This window comes from Entelurus aequoreus, linkage group LG07 (genome assembly GCF_033978785.1).
Source record: "Entelurus aequoreus isolate RoL-2023_Sb linkage group LG07, RoL_Eaeq_v1.1, whole genome shotgun sequence".
NCBI lineage: Eukaryota > Metazoa > Chordata > Actinopteri > Syngnathiformes > Syngnathidae > Entelurus > Entelurus aequoreus.
In genome coordinates, this window is record NC_084737.1 from 31618464 (window position 1) to 31635071 (window position 16608).

A 16608-nucleotide genomic window follows, 5' to 3' on the forward strand; every position below is an offset into this window, starting at 1 on the left:
TTGCACTGTGAGGGAAATTGTGGTCTCACATTACAGAGACACACAAGGTTGCAGCATCATGTACTCAAATTGGCATATAATGGTCTTCGTTCTGCGTTACGACGTATCATGTAGGGATGCACTGAAATAAACATTCTTAGCCCAAACGGAAAATGAAAAGAAACAAGGCCAAAAACCAAAATGCAGAAAAAAATATTTTGGTTATTGATAGACTTTTAGCATCCAAGCATAAATTACAGTAATGTATATACAGTACACTCAAAAACATCACAAAAGAGAAAGATTTGTAATTTCAGTCTGGATGTCGGTAGACAAGGGCAATTTCCTGGAGTCTTCTGTGGAATATGGAGGAGGTGGCAAGTCTGGAAAGCATTTCCCAGAATGCTCTGATGTACTTACAATTATCAATTTTGACTGTGTTATCATGCATCGTTAATGTGTTATATTGTACAAAAATGGTCTAATACTTAAAGTACTGTTTTTAGTCATGTACAGTACTCTCTACGCTTGGTGGTAATCTTTGTAACCAAAGGTATAAAGTTAAGTTAAAGTGTGGTGAAATTATCCCCTGCATTTGACCCATCCCCATGTTCATCCCCTGGGAGGTATACTGTATTTTCCCGACCAGAGGGCCCATCGGATTATATGGCACACTGCCGATGAATGGTCTGTTTTCGATCGTTTTTCATATAGAAGGCGCACAGGATTATAGGGCGCATTAAAGGAGTCATATTATCATTATTTTTTTCTAAATTGAAAACACTTCCTTGTGGTCTACATAACATGTAATGGTGGTTCTTTGGTCAAAATGTTGCATAGATTATGTTTTACAGATCATCTTTCTGTCGCTTCAGGATGCACCGTTTTGTGGGCGGTCTTATTTATGTGGCTCACTTTCGACAGCGACTTCTCCCCATCATCTTTGTTGTAGCGGTGTAGCGTGCAAGGACGGAAGTGGAAGAAGTGTCAAAAGATGGAGCTAATTGTTTTAATGACATTCAGACTTTACTTAAATCAATAACTGAGCAGCATCTCCTCATCCGCCGGAAATGTGTCCTGTGAAAAACCGTCCGACCGGAACTCTCTAATAACTATAGTTCCTTGGGTGAATAATAAACTCACTACACCGGTATGTTTTAGCGCTTTCATGGCAGATATAGGTAAGAACTTTACACTACTTTATAATAGAAATGGCAACAGCGGAGGATGAATGTCCCGTAACAAGAACTTATCGACTACGGTGTTGGCACGGACTACAAAGGCGGACTCGCGCAATTTTTCAGGGCTTATGCAGATCCCAAATACAGATCAGCAGGTACCAGAAGGTATAATATTGCAAAAAAAACGCCAGATAATATGTCTTACCTTATACACACACCATATTAATACTTGTAAATTGAAGCACAGTACAATCCATCAAGCAGTGCGGCTTCATAGCTTACCAAAGTCGTAATAAAACATTTTGATGGATTTTTGAGCGCCTTGTGTAATGTTCTATATTTTCAATGGAACATATAAAATGTTGGTGTTGTTTACTCGAGTCATATTGCAGTCTACACGTATCTCTTGTGTGTGACTGCCATTATATTGCAATGTACACATATATCTTATGTTTGACTGCCATCTACTGGTCACACTTATAATTTCACTATGTACCAAATAAAATAGCTTTGAGGTCAGTTAGCAAAACCAGAATTATTCCCTACATCAGGCGCACCGGGTTATAGGACGCACTGTCGAGTTTTGAGGGAAAAAAAATATTTTAAGTGCGCCTTTTGTCCAGCAAGTACGGTAGTTATAGGTATAACTCAGGGGTCTCAAACTCAATTTACCTGGGGGCCGTATTCCACTAGAAAAGCTTTGTTGAAAAAATTCAAATTTTCTCAAATTTCCTTATATTTATTTTTTTAACACAAAATAAGATAAAAAAATAAATAGACAAATTAAGAATTAATAAGAAAATAAGCAATGTGACAATCATTGGTACTTTAACTTAACTTTAACTTAAATACGTGTTTTGGGATGTGGAATATATTTTATTTCCTCTTGGTGTCACTTTCGTGTTTATCCAACTCACGGAAAACAAATAAAGGTGTGACCCTTTAATTGGTCCGGGTTATCCGGGACTGTAATTGCTGACAGGCACTATTTGCCTGCCTGCCCGTCCCGGCAGTCAGGCAGTTTGGCTGCTCATCTTGTTATGTGATTATGTGCCTGAGCCTTTTGTTGCAGTGGCTTTTTGTTTATTGCCAGCATAGTTTTTATTTGTTTAATAATTGACAGTGTAAATAAGGAAAGACTTGGCACACTCACCACTCTTGTCCTCGCTGCTTTTTGGGATCCACTACAGTAAGGCACAACATATATGTATAATGTATATATAATAAAACATTTTTATTTAAAGTGTTGCGAACGCAGCGTGCTGTGTCAAATGTCCGCGTATGCCCAATAGGAACGAGGCACGATGACAACAATATTGCTGCTTAACTTTACAAATACATTTGGCTAATAGACATCAGTAAAAGGTGGCATAATTACTGAGTAAACCATCTTGCAGGAAGCATAAACATGACAAACCTACAGCCTAGGACTCGTCGATTACCATTTGAAGTTCCTTGGATTAGGTTTCGGGTTGGGCTGCGTATCTGGCAACCTCAGTCATGGAGAGTGGGAAGGGACTACAGAATTTTGATCGTGATTGCAGTACCATTTCCGGCCACATTATTACAAATGGTACCTTTAATAATAATTAACCAAAAAATATTATTGACTATACTATTGATATTTCATAAAGTACAGTGGAACCTTGATTCACGAAGCTTCTATTTGCGTTATTTTCGGTCTACGAACGTATAGGTCGGAGTGCGACCAATGTCTCGATGTACGGTCGCTTCATTAATGTTTTCTAGGGCTGTCAAAGTTAACGCGAAAGTAACGGACAATTAACACTTCTTTTTTGGCCCTCAGGCCGTGCCGTAGCGGGAGGAACTTGACTGCAGTTCACTTGCTGCTGATGAGCAGAAATGGACAAAGGAAAGTCAACCTCATGGAAAAATCAGGTGCAAAGCCATGGAAAGTTATTCTCCCGACAAGAAAGGACTATTTTTCGCCGTGAGAAGAGGCGACATCCCTGCAGCAAACGCCTGCTGCACGTGTTGTTCGGTGCTTCACTTCCGTGTTCAGATTACGGTTAAAGTGCAGTGATAACATAACATTTAGATTGTTACTGTGACTGATTTAGTAAGTAAGATGACATAAAAGTTCAACAGAAATGAAAGACGGTCGGCAGGATGTACAAAGGAGACTTTTTTTTATTGCAGTCGATCCGACATTAAAACATGTCAAGACACTTTCTCAAAACAATCACACACTTTTTAGCCTTCAAAATAAAAGTGCTACGCTATACAGCCTGTTTAACTACGCTTAGGGTTTTTCCTTAATATACGGGCTTTATATTAGCCACCACACCTAACAAAATAAAGTAATATAATGTATTGTTGCGTCCAGAAGAAAACAAACAAAGTCTGATGCTCTTTTTAGCTTTTTTGGCCAATTTTATGCTAACAACGGGCCAATTTCAACAAATATTTCCTCCGTGCACACACATCTGCCTCCATGCTTCTCTCCTAGACACACGACACTTGTTTATTCTCCACCGACACAATGTGTTCACAGACTATGGGAAAAATGAGCCAGCAGGTAGTTACAGTATGAATGGCTATATATAGTTTATTATTTGCGCACTAGTGACTAAAGATGCACCAAAAATTAGACCGGAAAAAGACGTACTTTAATCACCGGAACAGTGCTCTCGAAACCGATGTTGTGATGACGTGAGCTACACGCAGGGAGTCGTCTGGGGTGGAGGCAGCATGTCCGCGCTGTGGACGTACTTTAATATATTCGAGATATACCCACGGACAGCGATCTTCACAATTTAGGATGACACTGGCGGCTTTTAATGAAAGAAAGGCTCCCAGCAACGCAAAGCAAGTGTGACGTCAGGCTCTCTGCAGCTCGCTTTTCGTCACGGACATGGCGCGACAGAATCTAAACAGTCTTTAAACACGAGTACGGCCTCCAATAACACCAGAAATAAATGCTAGATTTGTTGCCGGTCATTTTTATTAAGGAATGAGTGACTAAAAGGACTGGAGAAATCTCTAAAACAAAACAAAAAATTCTCAACAAAGTACATTGTACAATAAGCAGCAACAATTCAAAAATATAACAATACAATATTATGTAAAAAAAAAAATATGGTAATACTATACAGAGTATATGCATCATAGCAAATCATGTGACGTCATATCAACCACGCCCCTACCTTTATTTTTTATATTTTTTTAAATTTTTAATTACTTTTTTTTTTTTTTGTCATAAAAAAATACAATCATGCGTGCTTACAGACTGTATCCCTGCAGACTGTATTGATCTATATTGATATATAATGTAGGAACCAGAAATATTAAAGGCCTACTGAAATGAATTGTTTTTATTTAAACGGGGATAGCAGATCTATTCTATGTGTCATACTTGATCATTTCGCGATATTGCCATATTTTTGCTGAAAGGATTTAGTATAGAACAACGACGATAAAGATTGCAACTTTTGGTATCTGATAAAAAAAAAAGGCTTGCACCTACCGGAAGTAGCGTGACGTAGTCAGTTGAACATATACGCAAAGTTCCCTATTGTTTACAATGATGGCCGCATGAAGTGAGAGAGATTCGGACCGAGAAAGCGACAATTTCCCCATTAATTTGAGCGAGGATGAAAGATTTGTGGATGAGTAAAGTGCAAGTGAAGGACTAGTGGGGAGTTGAAGCTATTCAGATAGGGAAGATGCTGTGAGAGCCGGGGGTGACCTGATATTCAGCTGGGAATGACTACAACAGTAAATAAACACAAGACATATATATACTCTATTAGCCACAACACAACCAGGCTTATATTTAATATGCCACAAATTAATCCTGCATAAAAACACCTGCGTGTTTGTTGTGCTAGCTCCTAGCTCCTCTCCTAGCTCCATAGAACACGCCAATACAATTCAAACACCTGATCAACACACACAATCACTCAGCCCAAAAGACCGTTTACCTAACCCAAGGTTCATAAAGCTTATATATTTTTAAAAAGTTACGTACGTGACGCGCACATACGGTCAAGTTATCGAATGTTTAGCAGCCAAGGCTGCATACTCACGGTACCTGATATTCAGCTGGGAATTACTACAACAGTAAATAAACACAAGACATATATATACTCTATTAGCCACAACACAACCAGGCTTATATTTAATATGCCACAAATTAATCCTGCATAATAACACCTGCGTGTTTGTTATGCTAGCTCCTAGCTCCTCTGCTAGCTCCTAGCTCCATAGAACACGCCAATACAATTCAAACACCTGATCAACACACACAATCACTCAGCCCAAAAGACCGTTCACCTAACCCAAGGTTCATAAAGCTTATATATTTTTAAAAAGTTACGTACGTGACGCGCACGTACGGTACGGTACGTGTTATGCTAGCTCCTAGCTCCTCTGCTAGCTCCTAGCTCCATAGAACACGCCAATACAATTCAAACACATGATCAACACACACAATCACTCAGCCCAAAAGACCGTTCACCTAACCCAAGGTTCATAAAGCTCATATATTTTAAAAAAGTTACATACATACGCAAAAAAAAGCCAAAGCTGCATACTCACAGTAGCACGTCTGCGTCTTTGTCATCCAAATCAAAGTAATCCTGGTAAGAGTCTGTGTTGTCCCAGTTCTCTACAGGCGTCTGTGTATCCAAGTCAAATGTCCTCCTGGTTAGAGTCTCTGTTATCCGAGTTCTTCCATCTTGACTGCATCTTTCGGGAATGTAAACAAAGAAGCGCCGGCTGTGTACTGTTGTGGCTGACTACGTTCGGAAAAATACGTCCATTTCGCACCGACAACTTTCTTCTTTGCTTGCTCAGCTTCCTTCTTCATAATGCAATGAACATGATTGAAACAGATTCACGAACACAGATGTCCAGAATACTGTGGAATTATGAAATGAAAACAGAGCTTTTTCGTATTGGCTTCAATGTGGAAGGCATACCCGTGTTCGCCGGTCCACGTCACGCGCATACGTCATCCTCAGAGGCGTTTCGAACCGGAAGTTTAGCGGCAAATTTAAAATGTCACTTTATAAGTTAACCCGGCCGTATTGGCATGTGTTATAATGTTAAGATTTCATCATTGATATATAAACTATCAGACTGCGTGGTCGGTAGTAGTGGGTTTCAGTAGGCCTTTAATAACAGAAAGAAACAACCCTTTTGTGCGAATGAGTGTAAATGGGGGAGGGAGGTTTTTTGGGTTGGTGCACTAATTGTAAGTGTATCTTGTGTTTTTTATGTTGATTTAATAAAAAAGAAAAAATATTTTTTAATTTATTTTAATTTTTTGTGAGGCCCGGTACCAATCGATGCACGGACCGGTACCGGGCCGCGGCCCCGTGGTTGGGGACCACTGCTCTAAAGCCTTTCTGCCAGTGGGCTCAGCTGGAATTGTTAATTTCATGGTGGACTGGAATGAAAAACACCAAGAAAAGAGAGACAGTGTTTGTTGACATAGTTCTCAGGAGCCGGCTAATGCACCAATCTCAAATCCATCCTTTAACTCATCGCTCCAGCTCCTCTCCTCTGAACTGTGGAGAGACTCTTGTTCAAACCCGATCTGTGTGTCACAACAAAAGTAGATTGACCGCTCACAGAGAGACTTGGGGTATTTGCATCTGCAGTAGGGAAATGAGGAGTTGTGCTTGGCCTCAGCAGTCCCTGTGATTTCCTGGGTGTGATGTATATAGTAAGTACAGTATGGCTTGTGTTGGTTTGAATAGGCGTGTCGGGGCCCTGCATCTCCATGACACCAGTGATACTTTTTTGAAAGTGATTTTGAAGTGCTCATCTTCAGGAGTCATTTGCCAGCTGATCCATGGCTGTAACTAGTGTATACCCAGTGTCCTTGTGCATTACAAGCCATCCATCATATTCCTCTGTACTCTGTAATGCACAACTAAATCTCAGACTCCAATCTTCATTTATAGGGAGAGGGTGAAATCCTTGCATGAGTACTTTACACAAACTCCATTTTAAAATTAAGAAACCTTGAGGAGAAAGACGTTTAGTGTAATGAGTCATATGTCTCCAGTCTCCACCATTTGAGAAAAAGATCAAAGTAAAAGTTCACTGGCACTTGGAAAATGGTGTCTCAGGAATACATGGCTTGGGATTCAGGCATAAGATTTACTTCTCATCAATTTTAAAAGGCATTAAGGGACATTCTCAATGTTACAGAAAAAAACAATTACAACTTTTACAATAATCAATTTGCAAAACACCAATCACTTAGCGGGGTTGATTGATGCAACCTCTTCAACGTTGTTGCTTGAAAGATGTGGATCCATCTATGCACCTATTGTTATAGATCATTGTATGCCATTGGAGGGGTTAAAGTAAAGGTCATTAATTTAGATTGCATAGGGAATTGAGCGTAGTCAAATCAATAAGAACCGAAAGTAAGTCAACAGGAATCAAAGGAACACAGCCCACGGGTGGAGTCCCATGTCAGTACTTTGATGACGGGGATTAACATGTCATTTGACCAAGCTAAAAAGCACAAATGCAAGTAAACAATGTGGTGACATATCTCTAGCAGTGGTCACCAACCTTTTCGAGCCTAAGATCCCTGTTCTCAGCCAAAAACAAAAGCAATACCTACCCCAGTAGCAATTATATTTACACTACTGTTCAAAAGTTTGGGGTCACCCAAACAATTTTGTGGAATAGCCTTCATTTCTAAGAACAAGAATAGACTGTCGAGTTTCAGATGAAAGTTCTCTTTTTCTGGCCATTTTGAGCGTTTAATTGACCCCACAAATGTGATGCTCCAGAAACTCAATCTGCTCAAAGGAAGGTCAGCTTTGTAGCTTCTGTAACGAGCTAAACTGTTTTCAGATGTGTGAACATGATTGCACAAGGGTTTTCTAATCATCAATTAGCCTTCTGAGCCAATGAGCAAACACATTGTACCATTAGAACACTGGAGTGATAGTTGCTGGACATGGGCCTCTATACACCTATGTAGATATTGCACCAAAAACCAGACATTTGCAGCTAGAATAGTCATTTACCACATTAGCAATGTATAGAGTGTATTTCTTTAAAGTTAAGACTAGTTTAAAGTTATCTTCATTGAAAAGTGCAGTGCTTTTCCTTCAAAAATAAGGACATTTCAATGTGACCCCAAACTTTTGAACGGTAGTGTATATAGTATTATTAAACATTTAATTTTTTGGTTGTCTTTTAAAGACAAAGCTTTGTGGTGTTATTAGTGGCTGATGTCATCATTTGTTTTTTTTCTCATTGTGTTTCTTGCTGTTTTCTCAGTTTTTGCTAGTGTTTTTTTTTGTTATGTGCCTAGGACAGGCCTCGGCCTGGCAGTGGCAAGCCCGACGGGCTGCTCGCCTTTACGGAATCTTACAGTTTGTGGAAGTTGTGGCAGGACTTGCAGCAAAACATCGTACTGCTGGAGAGAGGAAGACGGTTGATTGCTGCCCAGAAAGTGTGGCCGCCTTTCTAATAAAAGTCCTTGCATGCAGGAGGATGCTAGAAAATGTCCAATGCGTTCCAACAGTCAGTCTCGATGATTTTTTGCAGGTCAGGCCATGTGCATTTGCGAGACGAGCCGTTGTAGTGTCTGGCCATGGGGGTGTGGCTGTGGTGTTAAGAGCAGCGGGATGAGAGGCTGAAGAGAGAGAGGTGAGGCGGGATTAAAATGCCTGCTTGTTGCTGGTGCGGGTCTGTTGGCCTTTGTCCGGGTGGGGGTGTCACTGATGTCATATTAATTTTTTTTTTTTAAATATTTTCGCAATCTTAGTGTCCCAAAGATCGACGGGTCGATCGCGATAGAAGGGTTGGGGACCTGTGTTTTACAGCATGCTAACCAAACATATTCAAAAGTATATTTAAAGCTCCCTATAGTTTGTGTCACCCGCAGCATTTGATAGCTGCATGACGCTTTTTTAATGGAACAAACACAAAAAGTGCCTTCAACATAGAGGTGGAATTTTGTAGTTTTGGGTGGCGAGAGTATATTTATGATATACATGACAAGGGACTTGACAGGCAGAATTGAGAAGAGGATACTTGAGTTTCTAAAACGGACTGCAACCAAAATGTCATAAATGTGGGGACGGTGGCACTACAGTGGGGAACTAAAATACTTCCCGCATCTGGTTTTCATCGTAAAGGGGATGTGTGTTTTAGATTAAATTGATGTTGATTCCTCTGTTTTCCCTAAGTCTTTAAAAATCCTTTAGAGCTTGGCCATGTGGTAATTAAATACCATTCGTCCCTCACCTCCAGCAGCAAATAGCCATGATGGTTATGAAAGATGCAATCAGGCTCTTGAATGCCGCTTTGCTTCCCTTCCTTGTGTGGTTTCAAAAAGGATACAAAAGCTCACTTTGGGTTAAATTATACAGTGAGTGACATCCCACTCCACATAGACAGAAGCAGTGTGCTGTGATAATACACTGCTTCCACCTTGCTGACTTCCTGACAACTTTGTGAGGTTTAAGGCAGAGAGCGGAGACCTCAGAAACCACGCATCCCTGTTGAGGCAACTTTCTGCCTCACGCTCCGCCGCCTTCTGCCACCGCCCAATGCCATTATGCTGCCAACACATGCAATCACAAAGAGTCATGTAGCACGTGCAGCGGTCGGGGGGGAAAAATGACAAAGCAACACGAGGGAAAATTGTCCCTGTAACAGAAAGAGCAGCCTTAGGGGCCTAAAATCAAAAGTTATGGACATGATCACCAGTTACATGTAGTATAAAAAATACCCTAAAAATCTCAAACATTGAACTAAATGTGAACTTTTCAGGATCAAGAGAATGTTTCGTGCTCCGCAGCTTTGGGCACATCTGGTCTTTAAGGGCTCCGAGGGTCTGACCTTGTCTAGGAACCAGCTTCTTAAGTTGTCCACTCCAGGGCCAGGAGGGAACCAAAAAGAAGCTTAAACCTGGAAGAGGAAGTTGGGGGTCTTGACGTGAAACCTCAGCTATACCTCTTCCTCTTCTCTTGTGTTTGTGCTGAGGATTAACACCTTAGAATTTGCTAAAAAGAGAAATCTTAAGGCAAAAGATTGACTTGACAGCTAGATATACCTTTCAGTGCTTAGTTGAATTTTAAATAAATTAACAATGAACTCAGGCCCAGTGTCTATCACACTGGATTCCACCTGGTGTGTAACCTAAGTTATTTAATGTAACTTTGTATCACTGTCAATATTATTTACAAACTATCACAAGACTTCAAACTGGTTTATTTTAGAGATCTGTCTGTCAACCAATACATCCAGCCATGGTGCTGCACATCGCCAGCTGTTATGCCCGACAACTAAAGCAAATACATCTATCTTTGTGAACAAGACGTCTATATGTGTTGGATGTATGAAACAAGGAAACTGGTAAGTGTTTTATTTGCTGTCAGCTGGAGCTGGCGCCGCCTGTACATGTTCATGCATTCATGTGTCTCTCGCTGTGTAAAGTTAACACTTGCAACACCGTCTGCTACGATGAATCTGAAAGTTGTCAACTTAATTATATTATGTCGCATTTATGTTAAACTCTAGCGATAATTTTATTGAGAAGGTAGTTATCCAGATGTCCAAATGTTACACTGTATTGGTTGCTTGGTAAGTGTTAATACTAATTATTGTAAGAGTACTCTTGTTGAACGTTTGAATCCAGTTCAATAGCTAAATATTGTATTTAATTGTGAAGTTAAATAAATGAAGTGATATAACTTCATGTTAATACTGATGTTGAATTATTTAAAAAAAAAATGTAATTCATTGCTTGGTCCTGTTTATACAGGCCAGGTTTGTAAGAACAAATTTTAAAGACCACGTTTGAAAAACAAGTTAACAACTGGAGGGTGAGCTGCTAGGCCATCAGTCTGAAGCCCAAAAGCGGTCACCTGTTGGTGCAGGACGAGCTGCCGTTCTTTTTTTATTTTTGAAACTCAACTTAACCTGGCCTAAAATATTGTCATACCAAGCATTGAAACTGAACTCAGATGTGCACAGTGAGTTTGAACATGTTTAGGATTTCTACTACCTTGTAATATACTCACCTTGCATCGCAAACCTGTGTTGAGAGCATGATTAGCACATTTCCTCCGAGGCTCCTTTGATACTGGCCTATAGCTTACATCATCTCTCATTTTTGCTACATGTTACATGGTGAATTTGCGTTGCGCTGCGCTCTGATTTTGCTGCTTGCTGTGCTGACACTAACCAGCTGCATGCAAAGTGAACAGCTGGAGCGGCAAGACTAACAAACTCTTGCAGCCGTTTCGAAAACGCACTCGGTGGAATTTAGTCGACTTGAAAGACACAGCATGAAGGATAAAATGTGCGATAAAGGCATGCTGTTATAAATATGCCTCCATAAACATGCACCTTGGGAGAGGCTCATTGGCAGAACTAAATTAACCCGAGTGTGTGAATGTTATCTAAATCAGGGGTGCCCACACTTTTTCACACACATATATATATATATATATATATATATATTTATATATATATATATATATATATATATATATATATATATATATATATTAGGGCTGTGAATCTTTGGGTGTCCCACGATTCGATTCAATATCGATTATTGGGGTCACGGATCGATTCAAAATCGTTTTTTTTTTTTCAATTCAACACGATTCTTGATTCAAAAACGATTTTTCCCGATTCAAAACGATTCTCTATTCATTCAATACATAGGATTTCAGCAGGATCTACCCCAGTCTGCTGACATGCAAGCAGAGTAGTAGATTTTTTTTGCTTTTATAATTGTAAAGGACAATGTTTTATCAACTGATTGCAATAATGTAAATTTGTTTTAACTATTAAATCAACCAAAAATATGACTTATTTTATCTTTGTGAAAATATTGGACACAGTGTGTTGTCAAGCTTATGAGATGCGATGCAAGTGTAAGCCACTATTGTTCTTTCTTTTTTTTTTTTTTTTATAAATGTCTAATGATAATGTCAATGAGGGATTTCACTGCTATGTTGAAATTGTAACTAATATTGATACTGTTGTTGATAATATTCATTTTGTTTCACTTCTTTTGGTTTGTTCTGTGTCGTGTTTGTGTCTCCTCTCAATTGCTCTGTTTGCACCAACAAAAATTCCTAGTTTGTGAACCCGTTCTCAAACAATGGCAATAAAACTATTCTGATTCTGATTCTTATTGCAGTTCTGAGTGTTGCTGGGTCGGGTTTGGTTTTGGAATTGGATGGCATTGTTATGGTATTGCTGTGTATTGTTTTGTTGGATTGATTAATTAAAAAAAAAAAAAAAAAAAATTAATAATTAAAAAAAATTAAAAAAAATCGATTTTTTAAAAATGAGAATCGATTCTGAATCGCACAACATGAGAATCGCGATTCGAATTCAAATCAATTTTTTCCCACACCCCTAATATATATATATATATATACTGTATATACTGTATATATATATATACTGTATATATATAAATATATATATATATATATATATATATATATATATATATATATATATATATATATATATATATATATATATATATATATATATATATATATATATATATTCATATGTGTATATATTTGTAATATATAATATAGACATTTTTTGTTAAAGGTATTTAATAAAAATACAAGCATGCTTAACACATGTTTCATGTTGTAATTGTATGCATGTTCGAAATAAACTCAAACAATAACCATCACTTATAGATTCCTCTCTTTCATGAAGACAAGAGTATAAGTAGGTGTATTACCTGATTCGGATGAATTGCATTGATTGGAATCGGACAGGATTCACAGTAGAGCTGATCACTTCCACATTTTCGTACTTACATTGTGGAGGAGAAAACAAGTCGTCCTTTCTGTCCAATTCCACATGAAAGTGGTTGGTTTTTGCCATCTTATTTGTCCAGCTTTCATATTCGTTTTTATACACTTTACAAGAAATACATTGACAGCAAACTCTGTAGCTTGCTAGCTTGTGTGCGCTTTGGCTTCCTTATTTTGTTAGCGCATGCAGGATAGAACAGCACTTTTATTGTGAAGACAGGAACTGTGCGGTCGGTCTTTAGAGTTTTGACAGCAGGTACTCCGCAAGAGTCTGTTGAAATAAAAAGTGTTTATCGCCTTCCTTACTGTCTGTCTTTTTTTTTCTCAATACTGAGCTCGCTGCAACCAGCGTCATCTCACAAGATCCTCGGGTGCCGTGAATGTCAATCAAGTGACGAAAGTCACGTCATGGTGAAGATTGACGAGCTCAAATTTTTAGGACTATTTTTTTAATGCCTGGCTTCCGATCAACTGACACACCCTCCACGATCGACCGGTAGCTCGCGATCGACGTAATGGGCACCCCTGATCTAAGTGAAGCTTTGAGACATACTTATACAAAATAAAAGAATAAAATGTGGTAGGGTGAAAACAGGAGTGAAGCCAATATTAAAAAAAAAAAAAAAAAAGAGCCACAATGTTTAATAACAATTCTCAGTGTGTCGCTAATTTACACTGGTGAAATATTAAACCATGGGAAAGTAGTCACACAAGAGCTCACAGAGAGATTCAAGCTCAGAGTCAAGCCCTTAATAAATTAACTCTTTTTAATCAGCCGTATTAAAAATAATAATGAGAAAACAGACCAAGGACACTGCTTACTTTGTGAAATGACGAAAAAGCTATCATAGTATGTTATTTAAGCAGTCAAATAAAAGCTCATTCAATCCCAGGACGTACATTGTAGTAGTGTGTTGTGATGTGACAGAGATGATCAATGAATTAACGCAACTACATGAAAGTTAGCCTGAAATTTTACACATGGGTTATGTTCGCCTGACTAAAAATCAATATATAAAATAACAAGGATATAATAAAGGTTTTTCTTGTACATTGTTTAAAGATATTAGTCACTTACAGAGAACAAGGAGGAACTCACACATGCACACACACACACACACACGCACACACACGCACACACACAAGCAAGTCACACACTCACCTAGACAATTGTGCCCATCATGTGCCAAGCGGAAGCCATCATAGCATGTGCACCTGTAATTTCCTGGGATATTGATGCACTCATGGACACAGCCGCCATTGTATTCAGTTGCACACTCGTCGACATCTGTAAAAGGAAAACAAAATAATGTGAAACACAAAGCAGCCATGTTTTAGTTAGTAAATTTGTTGTTTTTTAACAGGGAGTAATTGCGTTAGAGGGTTGCAACTCGGTTGATAAACATTTTTATAAAATGTATATAAATGTATATGTATATAACTATACCGTACATTAAGGACCTGAATGGCATGTAAAAACGATTAAGTAATATTAGTGGGCGTGTTTCCTGTGATATACTAAGACTGTGTGTACAATTGAAAACAAGTTTCCTAACCATAGGACCTACGGCCCATTTTTGGGCCATAAGCGCTCCCAAGTAGGCCGCCAAAATATCTGTTTCTCAGCTGTGGTCCGTACGGGCCGCAGCGGTACTCAGTTGTGATACACTTTTCCACCACTTGTGGCAATAATGACAATATTAAAAAAACAGAAGACTGGAGCAAAAGTCACAGAGAAGTTTCTTAAGTGCAAAAATTATGACTAAAGTGGTGAAACTGTAGTTTCATTTTGTTAATATTTGTAATTAACACATGGTTTTATATCATTTGCCAAGGTTTTTAGCCTGTTAAACTCTGAGTAGGTCGGATATAATTATTTGAATTCAATTAAAATCAAGAGTAAGACAACTAATTCAGTGTTAATATTTGAGTGGGCCCCCGGCCCCCTCTGCAGTGGAAAAGTTGGCGGTCAAAGTTAAAAAGGTTAAGAACCACTGCTAAAGAGACACGCATTTCTCTCCATGTTCATGACATCATATGCTCCAACAGTCCAACATGAGCTTGTGTTATATGCAGCATACAACATCTTTTGGTTGATATCGAATTACTATCTGGACAACAAAACCTATTTTTAGCACGCCAAAGCTTAGGTGCGCTCTGGAAAGCGGCGGTGTTGTGATTGTGCGTCTGAAATTATCCAAAAATGCATGTAAGAATGAATACAAATGTATGCTGTAATAAGTTTTCCGTGTAGGCGCTATACAAACTAGAACATTGCCTGGAGAAAGAACATTTCCGCAGAAATTGTGATGGGTGTGCTATCTGAACTGAGAGCCTCTGACCTGGGGTTGATGGAAGCTAAAATGCTAGCATAAAACCAACTGGAAAACAAAATAGCATACTTGCAAGATTGTGCCAATTATCAAAATCCATGACTTTTAGGTTTGTATACAAATAAAACTAGCAAAAATGCTGGCATAAAAAAATAGCATGCTGATATAGAAGAAGTTGGCATACTTCCAAGATGGTGCCCAGTAGAGATGCGCGGTTTGCGGACACACCCGCGGTGTCCGCGGGTAATCCGCGGGTCGGGCGGATGAATGACGAAAAAAATAGATTTTAAATAGATTCGGGCGGATGGCGGTTGAACCAATTCGGAAATATATATACATAGTAAATGTATAAAGAGAATCCTATGTGTCCCAGCAACAATTGAGTGCCGCAAGTGAGCGCTCCTTCAGCGCAGCAGGGCGCATTTTAGAGGCCAGGCGCGCTCGCCTGCATGAATCCTGGCACTGTAGATGCCATTTTATTCCTGCATAGTGCTAAAAAAAAAAAGTAAGTAGACATACGGTTGGATATGTTAAACGAATTAGTCTACGTTACCTAGGCTATACCAAATAAGACCATGTCTAACCTATATTGAGTTCGGTCAGCTGAATAATTGTGATGGTTACGTGTTGTTTGGGCGCACTACAATGCAAAGGAATTAAGGCAATTGCGTTGTTTATTGTGTTTTTTTTTCTATTGGAGATATACTACTGTGTGTTAATTATTTGGCCTCGCTTTCAAGTGAAGCGCATCTCTGATTGGCTACAATGTAAAGCTATTTAGCCTGCTTTGTTTGTCGCGACCGTCTATTTTCATTATAATTAAATTATTATTATTTATTTAATTTATTTTTGTTTAAATAGGGATGACATACATATGTTGTTGTATAATTTAAGTTTGTGCGCGTGATTGACAGCCTAAGGCTTATAGGCACATTTTTTATTTATTTTTTTATTTCAACTTTAAAACGTATGAGCCTATGCCTATGCCTACAACATAGGCTATGTGTTCATCTTTATTTTCCTGCCTGTCGTTGACAATGGAGATTGTCTGATATTTTGTCATGGCTGCAGATCAATCAATAAAGGTTCATCTTTGTCGCAAAATTGTTCACTGTTTCACTGTGCACCCCGCCCTCGTCCCTATTTGAGCACTTCAACGTTAACAAGTTAATATTCATTGAAATAAATTCAGAACATTTTTTTTTACCTAACGAAAATATAGGCCTTGTCTTTCTAAAACATTTTTTTAACTTCTTAAAAGCATCGTTCTGCTTGCTGCAACTGCGCACACAAAGTGTGAGGAACGCA

General features: G+C 38.7%; 1 protein-coding gene across 4 annotated transcripts in view; it reads right to left on the reverse strand.

Annotated features, from left to right (window-relative positions):
- scube3 (signal peptide, CUB domain, EGF-like 3) overlaps positions 1–16608 on the reverse strand; it is a 233014-nt gene that overhangs the window by 113228 nt on the left and 103178 nt on the right. For all 4 annotated transcript variants that reach the window (XM_062053222.1, XM_062053221.1, XM_062053223.1 and 1 more), the window contains exon 3: positions 14130–14255. In XM_062053222.1, the coding sequence (XP_061909206.1) occupies positions 14130–14255 (126 nt within the window). The remainder of the gene's footprint in view (positions 1–14129; positions 14256–16608) is intronic.